The sequence below is a fragment of the Phoenix dactylifera genome, chromosome 11 (genome assembly GCF_009389715.1).
Source record: "Phoenix dactylifera cultivar Barhee BC4 chromosome 11, palm_55x_up_171113_PBpolish2nd_filt_p, whole genome shotgun sequence".
NCBI lineage: Eukaryota > Viridiplantae > Streptophyta > Magnoliopsida > Arecales > Arecaceae > Phoenix > Phoenix dactylifera.
Window position 1 is genome coordinate 435,929 of NC_052402.1, and position 21,096 is coordinate 457,024.

The 21,096-nt window shown below is 40.4% G+C and overlaps 2 protein-coding genes across 2 annotated transcripts; one reads left to right on the top strand and one right to left on the bottom strand.

Annotated features, from left to right (window-relative positions):
- The first annotated feature begins 631 nt into the window (after positions 1-631).
- On the top strand, positions 632-5,343 carry LOC103708965 (probable alpha,alpha-trehalose-phosphate synthase [UDP-forming] 7). The gene is made up of 4 exons (XM_008794092.4): positions 632-1,047; positions 1,247-3,266; positions 3,890-4,163; positions 4,409-5,343. Exons 2-4 carry the CDS (start codon positions 1,273-1,275, stop codon positions 4,757-4,759), a joined length of 2,619 nt encoding a protein of 872 aa, XP_008792314.2. The 5' UTR covers positions 632-1,047; positions 1,247-1,272; the 3' UTR covers positions 4,760-5,343.
- Positions 5,344-9,704: 4,361 nt separating this feature from the next.
- LOC103708966 (ER lumen protein-retaining receptor A-like) lies at positions 9,705-18,239 on the bottom strand. Its single transcript, XM_008794095.4, has 6 exons — positions 17,946-18,239; positions 17,587-17,852; positions 15,317-15,432; positions 10,361-10,434; positions 10,219-10,282; positions 9,705-10,131 (listed from the first exon to the last, which is right to left on the bottom strand). Exons 1-6 carry the CDS (start codon positions 18,034-18,036, stop codon positions 10,095-10,097), a joined length of 648 nt encoding a protein of 215 aa, XP_008792317.1. The 5' UTR covers positions 18,037-18,239; the 3' UTR covers positions 9,705-10,094.
- Positions 18,240-21,096: the final 2,857 nt, after the last annotated feature.

A 21,096-nucleotide genomic window follows, 5' to 3' on the forward strand; every position in this document is an offset into this window, starting at 1 on the left:
TCCAAGCCGTCCATCCCCATCACCAGCAAACTCCTCGAGTTGTATAGAAAACAGAAAGGAGCGAAAAGGTGTAATTAGTTACTGTGCTACGCCCTCTGGACGCAAAGGTGCAGACAAATAGACGGTGTGTCAATCCGCGTCTCCAGGGCACGACAGTAAGGCGACGCTCATTTTTCCCGCTAGGTCGGTAGGTACGCCTATATGACAACGGCATCTCATGGGGAGTTGGGAGGCATAGCAAATGGGGATAAACAAGTAATTTTGGTGTCGCCGTTTTGAACGGTATTCAATTAGGAATTTAGGACCGGCCAAAGTATGAAAAAGGACACAAGTAGCGCACCCCCGATGACACCCACAAAGGCACCCAGTCCTACGGGGTTTTTCAATTAAAACAGGGACGGAGCCATGACAAGCACGTCACTCGTGACGCCACCACCTCGCATGTCGCCGGCGTCATGCGTGGCCCCACACACACGCCAGCAGGCTCCGCTGGTACAGCATCCAGCTGGTCTCGGGGTTCATCTGGGACCGTCGATTCGGAAATGAATGGGCGAGATACGATATAAAACAGAAAAGAGTCGCGTGATTCCAGCTGGGATCAGAGGGGGAGTCGGCTGGCCGACCTTATCCGGTTTCTCCGCTACCCTCCGCTCCAACTACACTAGCTCGCATATCCCATTTCTCTCCTTTTTTTCTCTTTTTCTTTTTTTTATCCTTTTCTGGCCCTTCTAATAATAAAATAGAAAATAATGAAATTTTGAGGGAAAATAAATCCATCCCATTCATCGCCCTATTTATAGATCTTTATTTATTTTTCTTCTTTCTTATTTACAGCTAGCCAGAAGTGGAGGCCGCCAAACCTATAGATTTTCTCTCATTTATTTCGCTTCCCTCGTTCTCGCTCGCTCGCGCGCTCTCTCTCTCTCTCTCTATCTCTCTCTATCTCTCTATGGCTGCAAAGAAAAAGAATTGAAGAAAAGAATCAAGAAAAGAGTTAAAAGAAATTCCCTTTCAATTCGGCATAAATCCACTACCATTTCGATCGAGGTATGATTCTTTCTTTAAATCTCTGTTCCTTCAATCATTTTTTTCGCCTTGGAATCTTTATGTAATCCGATTCGCGGATCTATATGAGTATCGTAGCATTTGATGCGATGAGATCAAGGGGGTAAGGTTTGATGGGGATCGATTCTTGGGGTTTGGGTGGTGTTCTTGGGTTTTGATCTGGTGTTCTTGGGGAGCGCAGGCGCTGTTTGATCGAGACGGCGAGGAATGATGTCAGGGTCGTACACGAATCTCCTGGATCTGGCGTCCGGGAACTTCCCGGCGCTGAGCGTCGGCAGTAGGCGGAAGCAGATGCCCAGGATGATCAGGACGGCGCCGTGGCCCCGCTCCGAGCTGGATGACGAGGAGTCCGCCGGCAGCGGCTCCTCCGACGCGGCCTCCTCTCTTGCCCAGGACCGTATCATCATCGTGGCGAACCAGTTGCCCGTCCGGGCCTATCGGCGGCCGGACGGGTGCGGGTGGAGCTTCTCGTTGGACGAGGACTCGCTCCTCCTCCAGCTCAAGGACGGGTTTCCGGAGGATATGGAGGTTTACTACGTCGGCTCCCTCCGCGTCGACGTGGAGGGCGACGAGCAGGACGACGTCGCCCAGGCCCTCCTCGAGCGCTTCAAGTGCGTCCCCACCTTCCTTCCTCCCGACCTGCTCGAGAAGTTCTACCACGGCTTCTGCAAGCGGCAGCTGTGGCCGCTCTTCCATTACATGCTCCCCTTGTCTGCGGACCACGGCGGCCGCTTCGACCGATCCCTCTGGAAGTCCTATGTTGCTGCCAACAAGCTATTCTCAGAGAAGGTGATGGAGGTTTTGAACCCGGAGGATGATTATATATGGATTCATGACTATCATCTGATGGTGGTGCCGACTTTCCTCCGGCGAAAGTTTAATCGGCTGAGAATGGGGTTCTTCTTGCACAGCCCATTCCCATCGTCGGAGATCTACCGGATGCTCCCCGTCCGGGAGGAAATTCTCAGGTCGCTGCTCAACTGCGACCTCATCGGCTTCCACACCTTCGACTACGCCCGCCACTTCCTCTCCTGCTGCGGCCGAATGCTGGGTCTCGAGTACCAGTCGAAGCGCGGGTATCTCGCGCTTGATTACTTCGGCCGCACTGTTGGGATCAAGATCATGCCGGTCGGTGTTCACATGGGCCAGCTACAGTCCGTGCTCCAGCTTCCCGATAAGGATTGGAGGGTAAACGGGCTCCGCCAGCAATTTGAGGGAAAGACGGTGCTGCTCGGCGTCGATGACATGGACATTTTCAAGGGGATCAACCTCAAGCTGCTTGCATTCGAGAACATGCTCCGGCTGCATCCCAAATGGCAGGGAAGGGCGGTTCTGGTCCAGATTGCTAACCCCGCCAGGGGAAGAGGACGGGACCTTGAGGAGATCCGGGCTGAGATACAGGAGAGCTGCTCGCGGATCAATGAGGAGTTTGGGGATGCCGAGTACAGACCGGTCGTGTTCGTTGACCGCCTTGTGCCCCTTGTCGAGAGGGTCGCCTTCTACACTATCGCGGAGTGTGTTGTGGTCACTGCAGTGAGAGATGGGATGAATCTAACTCCCTACGAGTACATTGTCTGCAGGCAGGGGATTGCTGGCTCTGAACCCGGTTCGGAAGCCGACGGCCCTAGAACGAGCATGCTGGTAGTCTCGGAGTTCATTGGATGCTCCCCATCATTGAGCGGCGCGATCCGGGTCAACCCATGGGACATAGATTCGACAGCAGAGGCGATGGTTGAGGCAATCTCTCTTTCTGGTGCAGACAAGCGGCTGCGGCATGAGAAGCACTACAGGTATGTTAGGACTCATGATGTGGCCTATTGGTCGAGGAGCTTCTTGCAGGACATGGAGAGGACCTGCAAGGACCATTCCAATAAGAGATATTGGGGGATGGGCTTCGGATTTGGATTCAGAGTGATGGCCGTGGATCCTAATTTCAGGAAGCTTGATGTGGATGCCATTGTTATGGCCTATGTGGTGGCGAAGAATAGGGTTATATTGCTGGACTACGATGGGACGGTGGTGCCTCAGACATCAATTAACAAAACCCCAAGTGCCGAAGTTATCAGGATCATAAATTCTCTCTGCGCTGATAAGAAGAACAAAGTTTTCATTGTCAGCGGGAGGGAGAGGGATAGTCTAGGGAAGTGGTTCTCACCATGTGAGAAGCTTGGGATTGCTGCAGAACATGGCTACTTCATGAGGTATATATGCTGCTCCTCCTTGACTGCTTGAATTTTGGTTTTTATTTCACTCTTTCATATGATTTACCAGCAGGGAAAATAGATGGCTGAATCTTGCTCCTACTGAAAAATGGCTGCCTTGTGTAGCATTGTATTATTAGTTGAATAGATCTTGGCGTTCTCCTAAATTAGGATTCATGGTAGGATACCTCTAAATATTGGAAAATCAGTTTTATTTTGTTTGTTTTTTAGATTCTTCCATTTGCACTGCTATGCATTAAGATGTCAAGTTAGAAAAACTCAAGGTGATTGTGAGGTGATAACAAGAGAAAAGCCTGTTGCAAGATGCCATGATGTCAAAATCTGTAAATTTTGATAAAATAAAGAAAATAATTTTAAAAAAATATTGAAGGGAGATCATGGAGGCATTCTCTTGCATTTGTAAATGATGTTAGGATATCTTTTAGAAATAGGCTGTGGAGAGTAATTTTGTTACTTGCTGCTTTTTGGTCACTTAGCTTCGGCCGAAATGCTCTGGATCGATAGGACAAAAAAAAAAAAGAAAAGAAAAAAGAAGAAGGAAGGAAACTTGAGTAATGAGGAAAAATGATATAATAACCCCTGCTTTGCATCAACGTTTGCAGGTGGACTCCAGATCAGGAATGGGAAATCTGTTGTCAGATTTCCGACTTTGGATGGATGCACGTAGCGCGGCCAGTGATGGAGCTCTATACTGAATCCACTGATGGATCCAGCATCGAAGCGAAAGAAAGTGCTTTGGTTTGGCACCACCAAGATGCTGATCTGGGCTTCGGATCGGCTCAGGCAAAGGAAATGCTCGGCCATCTCGAGAGTGTGCTTGCAAATGAGCCAGTCTCGGTGAAAAGCGGCCAATTCATTGTTGAAGTGAAACCTCAGGTGCGTCTTCCTATATCATTGTTCGAAGAAACCCCCCCCTATGCACAACTCCAGAACACACATTCCGGTTCTAGTCAATCTACCGACCATTAAGAGTGATCTCATGACTAGTGGTTGAATTCTCGTTCCTTGCACCGTATGATAATCCCAAGCTAGTCATATGGTCCATATGTATAAGTCCTGTAATTGCTGTCAAACTCAACCTGGTTAGTATCATCTCTTGTTATGTTGGTGTTGTTTTGTAGGGAGTTAGCAAGGGCTCGGTGGCAGAGAAGGTCCTGTCATCAATGGTCGAGAATGGGAGGCGGGCAGACTTTGTGTTGTGCGTTGGCGATGACAGGTCGGATGAGGACATGTTTGAAGGCATTGATGGTGCAATGACAAGGAACCTGGTTTCCCCAAGCACATCACTGTTTGCTTGCACGGTCGGGCAGAAGCCAAGCAGAGCCAAATATTATGTGGACGACACTGTTGACGTCATAAACATGCTCGGGGCACTCGCAGAAGCCTCTCAGTCCTCCTCCCCCTCCACCGAGTGGAGAACCAAGCAGCCCTCCCCATCATCTACAGATACGACAGATGATACATCCAATTGAGGACACGTTCCCGCTCCGCTTCCTCGATTTTTTTTTTTCTTCCTCCTCAACCAAATTCCAGGTACAAGTAAAATTTTTTTGATGGTTCTCGGAGCTGGAGGTATGAAGCAATCGTTGCTCGGAGCAATTGAGATGCAGCAGATTGCATTTGGTCAGGCTTCTTAGGAGGTAGCTTATGCAAGTAACCATGTTCATAAACCGACTCATAGTTTTTTTTTTTTTCCCCGAACGGTGAGGCGCCTGGAGCAATTTTCAGGCTTGAGTCAGCTACTACTAGGAGCTTCCAAGGTCAGTTCTGACGCTTGCTCCACTGGGAACCAATCTAAGAAGTAGGTGCTACCAAATCTCGTTTCTTCTGCCATGGAGGAAGATCCGGAGTGTCATCAGATTAACCGGTTGAATGCTAACTCCTAACATACAATTCAATCCATTTTCTTCATGTACATATCTCGCTGTTCTTGGACTGCTGTTAGAAACTGTCAACTTGAGAGGAAAGGAGGGGAGGGAAAGAAAATATTTTCCAAGTTAGATTTACAGTTTCAATAATGACAAATTAGAAAGCTGCTCTGTGCCCTTGTGTTAAAGAACCGTTGATATACGTCCAGAGGCTCTCTCCAAGCCACGTCGGTTCCTTGATAGGATGATGATTGGATGTTGATCATAACCCGGAAGTCTTAGCTATCTTATTAAAGTTTACGTATGTTAAGTATTGGCTCGCTCATGTTTAATCTATTTTCTTCAAATTTGCGATATCCTACCGAGTATCTGTCCTATCAACCTAAGCTTAATCCAAAAGATGAGGCACTCTCGGCACCTCATTTTCACCATTGACAGGATGTTTTGGAGAAAACAACCTTTGTGCACCTCGCCATCTACATCCAAGATATTTTAAAAAGAGATGTGGTTTGAACGCTAATGAAGTAAAAGAACAGGAACATCATTATACTCTTCTTTGTCGCCTTCTAGATGCTGCAAAACAAATGCTGTGGGGACTCCCATTAACAAAGTCTCCCAGAAAAGAAAAAACTAATAATTAACCCAAAAAAAAAGAATAATTAATTGAATCTTGACCCTATCAGACGTAACATTCAACTAATTAAAGAAACATGTGTGTGCACAATTTCATATTTATTAGTTATCTTGATTAAGAAATTTAAGATCAGCCTCGGACAATCAATGATGTCACTCTTTTAACTCCTTGAAATACATGATAGATTCAGATAGAGCAACCTGATTCCTCTATAAGTCATATAAAAAATATTGGACCAACGGCAAGAATATGCTCCACATTGCTATGAGTCGAAACCAGAATATAAAAATCCAACTTAATTGGCCTTTCTGCGATTTATAACCACCAACATTGATCATAATTACTCAATGATGCAACGCGTGCGTGGCATTTGAGAAATCATGAAAGACAACAATTTGATAATTAATTAATGGCAGAAAACCGCACATATATTATGAAATATGGTTGCGTTATTCTCATTTCAAAATAATATTATGTGTTAAAATTCATTATAAATAGTTTGCTTAAAAGCCTTTTTACAATCACACTTCAATATGCTGGAATCATATCATGCAGAGCTAATAATGTTTTTCTATGATCTATATATACTTTTCTACTCAGCAATGTGCTCAAATTTCAAGTATAAGCAGATCTTTTCAAACATGTGGACTTCACTGATCTCGCCCTCATCACCTCTTTTAGGTCACCCACCCAATGGCTGATCTATGCTTGCTGTAAGCAAAGCAGGTAAGACTGTGGATTAGATGCAAATATAATTCAACTTTTGCGTGCAAGATTCAAAGGCAAGCTTGGAATGCTGTTTGAGATCCCTAACAACTGTTTCTTTGATATGCCATCATAATTCCCGTCATGGAACACGTTTTTAGCCTTCATGGCAACATCATTGCTTTCTTCTTGTCAACGAGGCCTTAAGTAGTAGTTGATATATTCGTTCGTCTGCCAGATTCATGACGGGCAAACCTACTGGTTCCTAAGGACGACCTTTCCAGATGTTAAGAATGATCTGCTATAACTTGAGCCTGCTATAGCTTACAAAAATAATGGCTGAGAACTTTCACCCAGTCTCTATATAAGCTACCTGAAGTATTGCTGCATCGCATGCATGCAGGGGGCTATTTGCAATTAAGGTTGGCGTCGAGTTTTTGGAGCAGGCTATGACGCACAGCTTGGCTGAAACCAGAAGCAAGCGTTGATCACACTCCAGGTAATTGAACCAATGTAAATGAAGAAGAAATCGACCTAGAAACCATCTGTACACAGATAATCTACCTGGCTAAATAAAAAAACCAGGATTTTACCATAAATTTAGGTGCATGTGAAGTTAAGGTGATCCGAGTCTCTCCAATCATGATTCAGCCAGAAACTCTTGATAATTATTTTGTACAAAGTTTGATGACAGACGAATAATGCTCTGAATGCGGCATTTTGATCAGAGTCTAAGGTGCATAATTAATGCTACCAAATGAACTTTCAACATCTAGCTCAAAGCAGAAGGTAGTGGGTCGTAAACATTGAATTTATTAGTGGTTTGCCCGTTGCTGTTTAGTTTATTTATTCATTGCATAGTCCTTGGTGTAGGAAATGAACTCAGGAAACAGTGTTAAGAATCTTAGCGGGATCACTTTTTCAACTTCGATTGAACTTGGAATAGTAATCTGATAAATCGAAGCAGGAAAAGAACTGCATGAGCTTTATTTGAGGATAAGGCTTGCCACCAACAACGGATGACAGGATGTTTGTCAGAGATTGCATCATATTTTCCCAAAAAAAAAACGCAAAAACAAAAACGAAAAGAGCAAGGCTGCAGTTTGGTTAATTGGGTGGCCATGAAGTATATTAAAACAAATAATTTCTGGTTAAATAGGTGTTATGAAAATGAGGAGGATTGATCGATTCTCATAAAACTCGATTTTCAGATTTTATGACCTGCCAAATTCTATATGATCAGTTTAATAAAAAAAAAAAAAAACTAAACAAGAAGTTTCCAAGATTCTTTTGTTTTGGGTTTCTTAGCTAACCTATTTTACCAAAACTCCGAAACCAAAAACGTTTCAAGCATGTCAAGGCTTGCGCTTTCTTTCATAGGACGGAAAAAATATACTAGAATGTCCTTTAGCTGTCCATCCATTTCGTACACTCTTCAGTTATATGTCATTTGTTCCCGAGCCCTTGGTTTTTTCCTTGATGGAGTGAACAGAAAGTTAACAGGCAAAGTATCATTAGCTTTTTTCAATAAAAAAAAATAAGAAAAACTAACATTTGCTTTGGACGCACGAATCATGTGATGCATGTGCTTAGTATCAGGACTCCAGTATTTTATTTCAGTTTTTTTTTTTCTTGTAAAGAAAGCAAAACAACATACAAGAAGAAGATGATTCGATTCTGAAGTCACGAATGAACTCATTCCACCAATTCTATGGCACTGTTTGAAAACACAGTAATTCAACTGGCCGGATCGATAATTTTCTTTAATCCAGCGCTTAGCAATTTAATTCCGTAATTCAGTTTTCAGGTGGATAGATTATCCATCTATATTTTATTTGTTGGTAGTATTATGCGTTTTGCTACTACAGTCACATTTATTAAATATGACCTGCATTTATTCTTACAAACTTTGTTCTAATTCTTTTATGTCTTCTATACTAATAGTATTTAATTTTTTTTGCACTGAAAAATTTTACTTGCTCGAGTTGCCAAAGTACCGGGGAAAATTGAAAATCCAGTACATTAAATTGGCAGTCAAGAGAAAGCAGGCCTCTGGCCGATGAGGCTAATCTTGTACCACGGCTTTGCCCGATGGTGGAAACATAGCATCTCGCCACAACTGGAGAGAAGAGACGAGAAAATGGGATAGAGAGAGTGGATTGTTTTTCTTTTAACTCTTCTCGGGGTTTGGAGGAAATAAGGCACGATCCTCCGGAGAGAGATGACAAGAGTCAGAGAGCAACTTCAAAGAGGAGAGGAGAAAGAGAGCCACTTCCCACTAATATTTTGAGTTAACGATCATAACATGGACTCCATTAGATGGTCTTTAGGATTCATTGATGAAAGGGAGAATTTTTGCTCTTTCATAAACTATAACATTTCTATGTAATATGCTTATAAATTAAACCATGTATCCTTAATGATTACACACATACTAAAGCACTACAAAAATATATATATATTGGACCTTGCTTCACCACCACAGACGGCAACAAGCGTTCCATGCTGACATGTCATGCTGCTATTGGTAAACCACCTAACGGACCTTTCGCTTTAACCCATCTTATTTTGGCAGCCGCTAACCACTTGTCAATATCATTTCGCCCAAAAAATTGACATAAACCCACTCAATTTACTGGAAACAAGAGATTATGCTTTAATTTAATTCTGAGCGACAACCATGCTCATACGTAATGCTTCCCGATAGCTTCACCTTGATGCCTTCGCCTTCGCCTACCACTTGCACAGTTTTAGCATTCAGTGCACAATATATAGACCGTTCATTACACTTCCTGAGGCCGTCACCACCCATTACCCAAAAATATCTGAGCAAGAGATAAAAGAGTCTTTTTGGTCAGGCACGTATTTTAAAAGCTAAAGCTAATGAGACTGCAAACTAAATAGCGGGCACTCCGAAATATTTTGTTTCTGATTTTATTGGGTGCATCCGTACTTCTTAAACATGAATCATCCGCTTTAGTAAAAAAAAAAAAAAAAAAAGTTTAAGCAGAAAAAACAAGGATTGAGAAGAACTCTTTGAAATACTAGTCAAATTGCTACCCCTCTTCCTTTTTTTTCTGCTTTTTACCGCATCAATTTTTTTCCATTCAAATAATGCATAAGTTTTCTTCTAATATGAAGGCTCCGAGATGAATTCCAAAAACGTACTGGCTTCTGAATAATCATTATATATTTGCACAAGGGGAGAAATTGCTGAAAATGATAAATAGCAATCCCAGTGCCATGCATTCCCGAGGATTCCTCCCGACTAGAACAAAAGCTTTGTTACTTGTAAATGACCACATTTATATTCTGATTACATACAGATTGGCACTCTCTCCCTGAAATTAGTAAATCGTTAGCTTTCACATATAAGAACAAAGAGCAAGAAAAAAAAGCTATCGTAACTAAAACGCCTATAATCCCCAATGGCATTGAGTATTCGTGCAGTAATGGGGAACGGGGTCATAACTTCTTCCCACAAATTTCTCTTCCATATTTGACCACATCATTCAGCTTAGAACTCACTTAGTAGTCCAACAGATTTAGGATTACCGAGCGTGCAGCAGCATGCAGAATATGATATGCACAGGAAGTAGCTCAAGCAGGGAGCTGAAGCTTTGCATTATTTTTCCAACTGTAAGCATCAACCAACACAAATTAATGACTGTTTGATGAGACCTACATCCAAAGCACTGCATATTGGTGTTTGTCGGGTTCTTACCTTACAAAGTAGTAGTAGAAGAAATCAGCATAGAGAGCTGTCTGAACAAGACCGGCGATCCAAGCTGGAAAATAACAAAAAGTTCAGGGAAAATTTGTTATATTAAAGTTTACATCAAATCTCTCTTATCTTAGTAACTTACGTATCCAATGACTGTAATGATCCTCTCTGAAATAACGATATATCCAGTTGAGGAGGTAAAATGCACGGTAAGCCCTGATGAACAAAGAAACGTGATTAGCCAATCTAACAAACAGATGAATGAGTCTGCAAGATGTATAAAATTGAGTGGATAAGGATGAATTTCTGTAATATTATGCTGACATCCAGCTGCTCAGAGAGGAGAAATCTATAAGTGCAAACAGAACAACTATTCCTAAGTATAACTAATGTACAGGGTATGTCTGCTAAACCATCTTAATTATGTGTGAGACATATGGAGAGGATAGAAAAGTTGTGATCACCTGCAGGTGCAGCATAAAATTATAACCATAACCATCAAGCAGTTTCCCAGGTTCCTAGCTACGCTACGAATCCTTCTTTGGGAATCCAAATGCTATTCTAACAAAGGAGATGTTTACAAAGCATATGGTGCATTCCAGCCCATTTTCATCAAAATGGGGTTGGATATTTTAGCACAATGCATATTAAACCAAATTTCAAAAGTCCAATTCAAGCACGGAAAAAGACCAGCCTATAAATCATAAAAAGCCTAGGAAAGGTAAAGAGCCAATGGTTGTAAATTAAAATGCACATAGAAATGAAAAAAAAAAAGCTTCATACCAGAAAGAAACTCTTTACAATGCCAAGATCGATAAAGCCATTTTCCAAATGGATGGAAAGCATAAATGAGTCTACAAAATATATTGGACGTCGTATATGAAGCTAATGTATACACTCAAAAGTGCTGTAACAATACAATGACTACAAAGCCATTATTCTGCCAAGTATTAAAATTGGGAATATCAGTGATTCTAGACTCACAAGTATCGCCGACCAGTATAAGCTTAAACTGTATAGACTTGTTGAGGAAAAAATTCCTCCATTTCAATCTGCACCTGGTTGTGGCTTCTTACATGATCACATCAATTTTCAGAAAATAAAGTTTGTGCAACTTCATGGTCATGAAAAAATCTGTATCATATAGATTGTATGCTAATTTGCAAGGAAGCTATTAGTGCTGACATGATCTTGTACTAATAACCATTGAAATGAGCATCAACCAATTGTTCAATTGAAATGATGGATGTATCAACCCCACATGAACAGCTGAGGAACTTAAAATGAGATACTTGTACTGATCAATATATGCTGTCATCATCACCAATATCGGCAATTTTTTATGTACTTCTTGCAGCTGTTGAGAAAAGTTATTAAGACTATTGTGGCTCATTACGCTGTTCAAGGTAGGTGAGGCTTTGAAGGTTAATTTCCATGGCGGTTATTTTTCATGGTTGACTTTGCAATCCCTGTAGTGAGGACGAATCAGGCCAATCATTTTGTCTATAAAGGGATGAAGCTACAGAACCCAGATTTCACAGTCATTTTGTCTTGCAAAAGCTTAGGTTGATTTGATGGTTCCCATCTTAAACAGGAAGTGCATTCGGTACTAGAATCCTAATAGATATTTCCAGTGGGTTGCTTCATCTAATTGAAGTATTGTTTTGATTTCTCCATAAATAGCATAGCATGATATAAGAGAGGAGATCTAGAAGCTAAATTCAAGAGTACTGCTTAAGATTGAAAAGATTTATAGTTCTGGTCGAGGATTGAAATGCTGATCTTATATCATACCATGTTGTACAATTAGAGCTGCAAATAACCAAGCTGCTCATGAGCAGCCGGAGCTCAGCCCTCTAATTACTCATTTGAGCTCAGCTCAGCTGAAAAATGAGTCAGCTAATTACTCATTTGAGCTCAGCTCAACTAAAAAATGAGCCGGCTCTCTAATTACTCGTTTAGAGCTCAGCTCCATAAACAAGCTGAGCATGAACACCAGATCTTTCGAAAACAATGTAAAAGCTCGGCTTGGCTCGCTAAAGCTCAGCTCAGAGCTTAGCCAAGCCAAACTTGAGCGCTTTATGTGAAGCTTGGCTCAAGCTCAAGCCAAGCTCAAGTGGCTGTTATGATATCACGGGCCAAGAAGAGAAGCCTGATACTCGACTCTGCTCGGCTCATTTCCACCCCTATGTACAATACATAGCATGCACCATGCTGAACAGGAGCCATATTCCATGTCAGCTTATAGCATCATACATCATAGTAGTACACAACTACAAATGATCATGTTATCACATGACTGTGGTATAAATTTAAGATTATTTATCTCATTTAGGTAGGTCTATTTCAAAATATTCTCTCCCCAAAACCCCAAATTATATCATAACCCAAGAAAAGCTTGGAAATAGAGAAAGGGTAGAAGAGGCAGGTTGATTTTTATTTTCCACTAAAATGATTGTGGATATTTACATCAATCAATGAATTTTTCAAGACATCCCAAGATCTAGTCATAGCAAAGAATGTTGAACCGGCCCACATCAATGTTACCTGGACACAGGACATGGGTGTCAAGTGTCCAACTGTCCTAAGTCAATCTCAAAAAAATTGGACATGAGGACACAGCTAATAATTATATGCATGCATGTGAATTTATTTGGAATATCTTAATCATTTAGTTTTTTATTGGGCTTCACAATGTTTGGGCTATAGATAAATTACCAGGTTTGGGCTTTAACTTCATTTAAGCCCATGCCAGTATAACACTTATTTAATCTGTTCAACCATGTGACTTGGTGGCAGAGACCCCACCATGGAGATAAGGTCTGGGGTGCCTCTACCCATTCAATCACAATATCTCACCTGTCTAAAACCGTCGCCTTTTTCCCTCATTCTCTCTCTCGCTATCTAATTCCCAAACCGTAGTGCAATCCTCCCTTACCCCAAAACTCCTAGAAACGATAGCTTACCCCAAACCCCATGAAACCTAGCTTCACTGATTGCTCGATGGTTGGCCCAACCGCCCCAAAAAATTTTAAGATTGAGACTATCATAAATCATGGAAGAAGCCTTGGAGGAGGAAGATAAAATAGGTAATGGAGCCGTAGCCTCACCTCCACTCTCCCCCTCCCTCCCACTCCTTCATGCTCTCTCTCAGTTATCTTTTATTTTTTCGCCCCATGCAGTAGAGCAAAATAGAGAGTCATGTCCATGGCATCTCCCCAAGTGTCATGCATGTCATGTCAACATGGGGACACAGCAAAAATCTTTATTTTCGCCATGTCCAGTTGACACTTGGCCACATTCACTGACACAGTCATCCAAGTTAAACCATTTCCCTTGATTTTTAACATGTTATGTGAGATCCAGCCCTCCGTACTATGACACAAAAGCCAAGCCCCTTTTCATTACCAAGGCCTCCTCGCATCATAGATACATATGTTTAATCCATATTGCTTTGTGAGATCATCAATTGAAACAACATAATGTGAAAATTAATTATCTATAACATCTAATCCAAAATATCAGCAATAATTTTACAATTGCTCCTTTTACATTGGAAACAAATGCAGGTTAGAGGGTGCTACCATATAACCTTATTTGTTTTCTAAAGTAATGATGGCATACAGGCACGCCTTCATATTTTAACCATTAAAAGTTAATGCAAAAATAAGATATTCTTTAAATGCAATTGCAGGCTATTTGCACCAACAAGCTTGCCTTGGAGAGAGAGACAGAAAAAAGTGATAGCTTCTATTTCTAATATGAAAATTGGATAAACAGTTACATTTTCTTTCCATTTTACTGGTTAGACTTGTCAATGGTCACAGTAAGATGTTTTTCATTTGGAACTTGTTGCATTTAGAAAACTAATTCTTGATTTCATTTTTGTGTTAGAAATAAGCATGCACAGGTAGAGCATGGCACTAGAAAGCAAAAGATGATGACTTAAAGAAATAAGCGACCAGTATATTCAGTTCAGCATGAAATATAATGAAATTGGTTGAGAAGCTTGTCTTAAGGAAAGAAGCCAAGAACTAGTAAGTGTAATTTAAAAGGATGTAAGACGGGAGCTTGTGAAAAAATAGAAGAAAACTTGCAAAGCTAGGGTTTAGAATATATAAATTAGGAAATATAATACAGCGGAGAAATAAGTTGTATTTCATGTTTTGGAGTTCTTACAACAGTTTATGATAAAGAGGTGGGAGTAATTGCAGGCTAGAAATTGAGATTATAGACACACTGAAATAGATGCTTAAGTAAATATAATATAAGGTTGCTTCAATGCCAAACACACCCCTGTAATATACATATATTATATATATAAGGTCATGCATGACTAAACAAAAGAATGTAAAGTAGAATAATTTCAAAACTGACTTAGATCCAGTTGCTTCGGAATGTAACTTTGTTGGGCCCATGTACCAGAAATAAATTGGGGAACCCTTACATCCATTTACCAGCAATCTCGCCTACACCCAGGTGGGCTGGGTGGGGTAATCCCCTACTGCTGTAATATATATATATATATATATATATATATATATATATATATATATATATATATATATATATATATATATATATATATATATATAAGGAAAAATAATAGAATTTTTGAAGATCTTTAAAAAAATCAGTTACATTCGGATGCTGTGCGACTTCATTTCAACATATCGTAAGTACAACAGACGCCAAGGACCATTATGAGTTAGACAGGCAATTATAAAGCATGCATTTTTAAATGAAAGTATTATATCATAAGCCCATTACAAAACCATGCACTTCAGGCACCCAACTATGATGATAGAAAAGTTATAATTGACATTGATCTTCAACTTTTGCTTGCAGACAATTCATTCATAAAAAAATGTTGACATTAACCTTTTTGCAGATTCCCAAACAGAATGATACCATATTAATGTGCACGTCACCAATGTATCATTATTTTCAGGATTTTATAAGCTGTTACATTTACATCAATATCATTTTGAAGTTTCTTTTTTTTTAATTAAAAAAAAAAAGTACAAACAAGAGGCTTACAAGAAAACAGGAACAAGTTATTAATCAAAGAAAGAAAGCATGCATGTTAGAAACATACCCAAGAAAGAAAACATATTGTCCAGTCAAATTATCCACATTTCTGCTTCTCTGCAGCAAAACTAACTGAGGAAGGATTGCCACTGCCTCTAAGTATATGGAGAATGCCCAGAACACCTGCAAATTGAAAAATACATGCACCATGGAACTGACAATTTTCCAAGTTAAAGAACCACAAAACTGCAGAAGCTTTTATGGCATCAAAAAATAAGTAGCTTTTCATTCTAGGGCCTAAACTTTTATAGAGTTTAAATGATATTACAAATACAAAACATTCAATTATTAAGAAAACCAGCAAATTATGATAGGCATAGGCTTTTAAAATCTGGTTACAAGTTCCTAAAACATAACCAAAAAAAGCAAACTGTTGACTTATGAAAACAAATTTTGAACCAAAGAGATAGGTCATTGCTCTTCTGGCCTTACCCGAACCCAAGGCCTCAAAAAAAGAAACAGTGAAGCATTCTTTCCAGCAACGAGCAAGGTAATGTTTAATGGTGAAGCATTATCAGCAATGAGAAAAGGAGATTCTAACGGCTAGAAGCAGATTGTGCTGTCTACAGATATTTTTAATAATGACCATTACCTGAAGCCCATGATTTTTAGGCACCTAAAGCATGATAATGTGAGAGCCAATTAGCTAACTCTTATGCAACCAAGTCAAAAACAACCCTGCACTGCTAATTTGTCATCCTCCTTTCCTTAACTCCATAAAGTTTGTGCTGTTGACTGAATGGAAGCTAAACTATGAACATATCTTGTACAATTTATAGCTTTGCATTCCAATTTTTCCCTTTATATTGTTGCTCTTTTTTTCTTTTTTGTCATCCATACATGCTGCACATTTTTATGGCTGCCATGGTCCAGTTGACACTATTTTTCAAAACATGTAACTAATCTGCACAACAGCATGCTGAACAGATATGGGTTACAATCTAATGACTATTACAGAATAACAGAAATCCATTTGTGCAGATCACAGCCAGACAACTAGCTGATTTTCTTGTAATGCTGACAAAGTGGGTTCTGTTTAATGTGAAATCCATGCAATGAATTAGGTTCATCTGCAGCATTGTCGAGCAGATAACCACAATCACGATCATATCAGGAGGGGCTTATAATTGCATCTCTCTTTTTGATGCAATCATTCGATTATTGATTATCATATAGCGTAGCCTATTGATTGTGACCAAGGGATCACAATTCTGGAAGCAGGTCCACCCCAAGCATTAAAATCCATACCATTAGATTTACCAATTGCAATATGAAAGTACAAAACACTGACATGTACATACAGTAAACAACCACACATTGTAGGACAAGGATCCAAACAAGCAAGTAGGTGAGACATGATGATAAATGGAATTTTATATATTCTTTCTCCCAGCACATTATGAAAGCTTATGAGGAAGAAGATATATTGAAACCCACCCCTCTCGAAAAAATTTAAAAAAAAAAACTAGCATGAAGGAAAAGTGACACCGCAAGGTCAGAACAAGGGGCAATGAAGGAAAGCTGGATTCACCTCACATTCTTTGTTAAATCATATACATGTAACATTTTTCATGCCATTTCGCATGCATGTTATCAGCTCTTACCAGTGTTTTTCGTGTTGGAATACTAACCTACACTTGATTCCTATTCCTCTCAATATTCACAGTGATGAAAGGAAAAAAATAAAGGGTTATTTATCTCCTTCTGAGAACCTCCATCACATTACCACCTCTAAGAATTTGCTTACTTAACCAATCCAAATTCCTAAAAATTGAGCTCTCAATATATTTTCTTCTTGACTGCTATCTTCCCATATTAGTGAACCCACTTTTCCAGAACCTTTGACAGATTTCTCTTCAAAAATATGAGATACTCAAAAAGCTGATTCACATTGAATTTCTTCAAAAATAGATATGCCTACATTTCCACTCAATCAACATTGTCATCATCAGTAAGCTTTACTGGCTCAGGCTAGACGATCGTAAGATAAAATCAAAATAAAACTATTCTAGTCCTAATAACCCAGGATAAAATCATATAATCCAGAGAAATGACAATCCCAATGACCAAGAAGACAGAAAACTAGCCAAGAAAATCAGGGTGACTAATTTGTTATTATTATTGAAAGAATATCTAGCTTTTCAACACTAAGAAATATGATAAAGTAACAATATCTATACAATAGAAAACCCTAATCAGGCAATTATTGCAATAAATAAGTATTCCGCATAGTTCATTGGAAACAGAATCCGCGGAGAAAAGAAGAAATAGAACTACCTCTCGAAATGTGAATCGATCATGGAAGAACAGCGCCACGATAAAGCTCCCGCCGACAAGAATGTAGTGCCGGAAGGTGTCCTGATCCTTGTCATAAGTCCGCCGCATCAGGGGATGGTACTTCATGCACCACACGATGGCAATCGAGGTCGAGATGAACACAACCTTCATCACAGAGTTGTACACCGAGATGAAATCCGTGAGCAGATCCAAGTACCGAGTCAAGAACACCAAAGCGTACAGCTCCTGCGTCTTAAGCGAGATCCCTACCTCCAGATTAAAAAAAAAAACCGCAAAAAATCAGAGAAAAAATAGGAAAAATCGGCAGATTTCGAGTTCGGAAAGGAAAACCCTAGAACCTGAGCAAGATTTGGTGGCGTAGATCTTGAGGAGGAGGACGAGGACGCTGAAGAGATGGGTCATGTCGCCGGCCAGCCGGAAAATATTCATGGTGGCGAATAACTAGGGAAACTCTAGATTCTTCGCTGTGAACCGGGTGGGGTTTAGCAGGGAAATGGGAGAGACGGTAGCAGATTAAGGCGGGAGAAAGGGGGGAGAAGAGGGTTAAGGGTTTGGATTTGGGTAATGGAGAGCAGGGAAGAAACGTGACGCGGAGCGGGGGCCAAGGACAGATGACGTGGCGTGGCGAATGTTCTCGCCGCCCACGGCAGCGGCAGCTATTGTAACTGAAAATTGCTTTGAGGCCCAACCCTTACCACCATCTGTTCATATCTACGTGTCGTAGCATAATTGGTTAACTGTACCCCAACCCCACATGCCGATGACGTGTCTTCACCAGCTCTCTCGTGCCACATGGGATTAACCCCTGGGTGGGCCCTTAATATTTTTTTCTTCTTTTTTTAATTTTTTGGTAGGGGAAAGAGCAGCCGCGTGGAAGTGCCGAAAATTAGTTCAACTGAAGGGCCATCAGCAGACCTATCGCCGGAGCCAGGAGCGCCTATATTATTTACCATATTTGGCTAATAAAAATACTAGAACTTTTGAAAGATGAAAACAGAGCTTGAAAGCTCCCACTAATAGTGCACTTCTTCATATAGATAAGTTCGTTCAGGCTCCAACTGTTGAAGGGTCTAAAATTGCTAGAGACATTTGGAGCCTTCACTTAGCTCTTTAAGTAACTCGGAAGATTTTCATCTCTTAAGAACCTCATTTTTGAGCTTTTTCAAAGTGAACATCGGTGGTAGCGTGCATGAAGATAGGGGACGAGGAGGTGTTGATTTGTGAATAGAGACGCTAATTCCAAACTGATTGCAGTGAGGGATGTCGACTTTATGACACTAATATTTCTAGAGCCGAGCTCAGACACGCTTGAGAAAAGATCACCCATGCACGAGTTAACTTAGGGGCGGACCGTATTCACTTGGAAGGAAACTAGGTGATTGTGATTGGGTGAATCTAAGACCATGCCAGGGTAGGTGATAAGCACCCACTGTCCCAAGACAACGTTCAATTTTTCGAAGGACTATGTGGCCTTCCAAATCATTCATACTTACCGAGAGACGTACAAGGCAGTTAATTGCGTCACTTTATTTGCTGTGCAGTACTCTGACGGATGACTTTGTGATAGCTACTTGTCTATTCCACTCTCTCTTCGTGCTTTTTTTTTTTTTTTCTGATTTTTTTGAACGTAGAGATATTAGGCATATCCCAAAAAGAAAAAAAAAAGAGTGACCGATTGCCGGAGGCAAAAGCGTGGGTCGTGCAAAGAGCCAGTGGTGGGAACTTCAATTCCTTCTGTTACAGACATTTTGTCTATTTATCTATATAATTGACATTGTGTCTATGATTATCATAGCTATGGTTCGGTCGGTTATATAGGTAATTTTGATAAAGTAGCTTCATTGGCAGTTCAGCAAAATGTATATGATGTAATTCAACTATTGTTTCTTTTAAGCGTTCCGTCTAACCAAAGTTATTAAAGTCACTTGATGTTCATATAAGAGATTGAGTTCAGATTCTGTGTTCATTGGATTTCATGATCTCAATGAAATTTTGATGAGTTTTGCTTACTTTCCTTCTCAAATACAAGCATCAAGCATTGTTATTGTTTGTCGCTATGATAACAATAACTATTTGTTGTTGTTACATATACGACAAAATGTTTAGGTTGGTATAATGTAAGTGCCATTAATGACTCGTCCTATGGCTATTTTGGTCATACTACAAGTCACTATAATCAGCCAACTTAGAGTATCTCTAGTTACATAATCTCACATTTTTAGGAAACAGTTAGACTACAAACATAACCTCTTACGTGATTTTAGTTATACAATCTAGCAAACTTACAAGAAATGAAATTGCTTATTTAGTACTGTTGATGTGACTGCATGGCCAATTGTGTGTCACTGGACACAACGGAAATCATGGCCTTTGGCAGCAATTTGTTTAATGGCCCATGATTTAAACACTAAAGAGGTGGTCGGATGCAGAATACAATATGTGTCCAAGAATAATGTGTTTGAAATAGTCCTTCTCAAAGAATTTCAAGGTATGGGGCTGGGCAGGTCTTCATCACGTCCCATGTGTTTTACGGACCAACTTCATCATTCTAGAGGGAGACTCAACCACTGTCATCAGTTGGATCCGAAGGATCTCAAGGGGTAATGGTCTCCGAGATGTCTGGGCAATGGTGGAAGACGGAGGAGCCTTTCAGGCTAAGCATATTTTCCGTAAAGCTAATGGGGCTGCGGATTGTGTGACTGCTTATGTGGCCAATCACTCCGCTAGTACCCTGTGAGCTGGTGATGGAAAATTGTCCAGGGCACTCCGAGGTATTCTGTTTTTTGATTTTATTGGATATATCCGTACTCATCAAGTATGATCTATCCATCTTAGCAGCAAAAAAAAAAAAAAGAAAAAAAAAAGAATTTCGAGGTGGATATAAAGCCGGCATCGCTATTAGAGCAGGATAGTGTCAATTTTCATGCCCCTTCTCAGATTGGTATTCAGGACAAATGCCCATTTGAATAAAAGATGGCTAAAATCTCTCTCTTTGATGACTGTGATTACATAGAGGCGGAAAAACAACAGAAGGAAGAACAAAACTATACAGTATGCAAAAAATAAAAAGATCAAGAGCCCTACATGGTACCCAGGGCATCCCATCTCTCTGCTGCAACATAGCAAATTTAGTAGGCAAAGAATTTAAGTAGTGTAAATCGAAATTTTGAATGCAGCTGCAAGCCAATCTGCTGCAAAATTGCCTTCTTGATAATTATGTTCCACCACGATCCAGTTCATCGACGAGGCTAACAGGCATATTCTTTAAGAGAGGGTTGACTACTGATCTAAAATACCGGCTTGTTATCCAATCAATCACTGTGCACGAGTCTCCTTCCAAAATAGCCTTACTATAATTCAACTTCATCACAACGATAGAAAGGCCCTTCCAAGCAGCCCTAAGTTTGGCCATTAGAATAGAATTGCAGTAAAACTAAAATGAATCTATCTTAATGGTCCCGAATAATATATCTGGCAGCTCTTTGATTG

Bases quoted from the DNA above. Each gene is read 5' to 3' on its own strand.
- LOC103708965 (XM_008794092.4), top strand. From the start codon at position 1,273: ATGATGTCAGGGTCGTACACGAATCTCCTGGATCTGGCGTCCGGGAAC. The intron at 3,267-3,889 runs GTATATATGCTG...CAACGTTTGCAG, and splicing joins GAACATGGCTACTTCATGAG to GTGGACTCCAGATCAGGAAT. The intron at 4,164-4,408 runs GTGCGTCTTCCT...GTTGTTTTGTAG, and splicing joins TTGTTGAAGTGAAACCTCAG to GGAGTTAGCAAGGGCTCGGT.
- LOC103708966 (XM_008794095.4), bottom strand. From the start codon at position 18,036: ATGAATATTTTCCGGCTGGCCGGCGACATGACCCATCTCTTCAGCGTC. The intron at 17,853-17,945 runs GTTCTAGGGTTT...ATCTGGAGGTAG, and splicing joins CGCCACCAAATCTTGCTCAG to GGATCTCGCTTAAGACGCAG. The intron at 10,132-10,218 runs GTAAGAACCCGA...TGATGCTTACAG, and splicing joins TTCTACTACTACTTTGTAAG to TTGGAAAAATAATGCAAAGC.